The following is a 1,293-nucleotide window of genomic DNA, read 5'->3' as shown; positions in this document are numbered from 1 at the left end:
GAAAGTAGCGACGATGAAAACTTTGTGATCTAGATAGTGGCCGTTTAAAACTGCTAAAATTAAGTTATCGTTATGAAATCAAGAATCGAGTAACTGCCATTCTTAAAGATGCGTTTTGTTGCCGAGCGCAGTTTGACATTTGCACCAAAAAAGGCACGCGTTTGCCGAACGCTGCGAGACGCGCCCCACGGGGCATTGATTGATTTCTGACTTAAATTAGTTACAGCGCTGAGCTACTTTCCTTGTAAAAATAATTGGTGGATTAATTTAATATCGTTAGAAGATACCGACATTCGACAGACTCTGTGGATCGCATGCTGTTCCCTAGCCGGCTATAGTTCTCTGGCCGGCTTACTCCTCTATGCGTTCCATTTCTACGATTTTTCAGCGATCCGGAGTCTGGTAGAGACTAATAGTTTTACCTGATCGCTCAAAGTTGCAGAAATGCAATTTTCCAGGCAATCTACATGCGTTTTCTCTTCTCTTCTTCTTGTACATGTTACTTTTACAATGTCCATGGGATTTTAATTCATTACAACAGAAGTCAGCTGCACAAACTGAGAAAGTTTTACTCGCTCACATAAACGACTTTATTGTATTCATGTCATACTAGTATTTCTTAACAAATGGTATCTATACGCCAGATCTTAGATGTACGTTACATAATTTAACATATCCCTTTGCATTGGCGGAGTGAACAAATACAGTAATTGTAAGGGCTTACCGTGATTTTGTAATAACTTCCAAGCAAAATTCTTTTAAAGAACTTGGAATTGGACAATCTGTTTTAATGAAAAATGCCAAAATTGTTTTGGGATAAGTTGTAATACTATGTTATATAGCCCTCTCATGTCAGAATCCTATATTCTTTGTTATTTATGATCATTCGATTCCTTAATGAAGTTAATCCAAATTTATTTTTTCATTAGGCTGAACATGGAAAAGGACGGACATGGGTCTCCCACCGGAGTTGCTCTGAGCTGCTACAATGGGTCTCGCGCCGAGGTTTCTGGGATCAAAGGCGAGAACAAAACAAGCAGTGATGAAGACCAGACGGCAGCACAGAACGTCAACTTGAATAACACCGGTGAGAAACCTTACATGTGTGGGGAGTGTGGGTACAGGACAACTCAAAAGTCTGAATTATCTAGACCTATGAGAACCCACACAGGTGAAAAACCCGACAAGTGTGGCCAGTGCGACTATTCGGCAGCACAGAAAATCATTTTGGACAACCCTATAGCAGATAAACACAGTGGTGAAAAACCCTACAAGTGTGACCAATGCGACTAT

At 40.3% G+C, this 1,293-nt stretch overlaps 4 protein-coding genes across 4 annotated transcripts in view; 3 read left to right on the top strand and 1 right to left on the bottom strand.

Annotated features, from left to right (window-relative positions):
* LOC118407668 (tropomyosin-1-like) overlaps nucleotides 1–1,293 on the bottom strand; it is a 1,169,601-nt gene that overhangs the window by 1,088,539 nt on the left and 79,769 nt on the right. The window lies entirely within an intron of this gene.
* Nucleotides 1–1,293, top strand: part of LOC118407610 (zinc finger protein 25-like) — an 865,280-nt gene that overhangs the window by 815,868 nt on the left and 48,119 nt on the right. The gene's annotated exons all lie outside the window — the stretch shown is intronic.
* The window catches only part of LOC118407627 (zinc finger protein 525-like), a 976,997-nt gene that overhangs the window by 936,518 nt on the left and 39,186 nt on the right, over nucleotides 1–1,293 (top strand). The gene's annotated exons all lie outside the window — the stretch shown is intronic.
* LOC118407671 (zinc finger protein 157-like) overlaps nucleotides 937–1,293 on the top strand; it is a 1,655-nt gene continuing 1,298 nt past the window's right edge. The window contains exons 1-2 of the mRNA XM_035808187.1: nucleotides 937–1,087; nucleotides 1,172–1,285. Of these exons, the coding sequence (XP_035664080.1) occupies nucleotides 937–1,087; nucleotides 1,172–1,285 (265 nt within the window). The remainder of the gene's footprint in view (nucleotides 1,088–1,171; nucleotides 1,286–1,293) is intronic.

Source organism: Branchiostoma floridae, unplaced genomic scaffold, assembly GCF_000003815.2.
Source record: "Branchiostoma floridae strain S238N-H82 unplaced genomic scaffold, Bfl_VNyyK Sc7u5tJ_1439, whole genome shotgun sequence".
Classification (NCBI taxonomy): domain Eukaryota; kingdom Metazoa; phylum Chordata; class Leptocardii; order Amphioxiformes; family Branchiostomatidae; genus Branchiostoma; species Branchiostoma floridae.
This window is presented reverse-complemented; position numbering and strand designations above follow the sequence as displayed.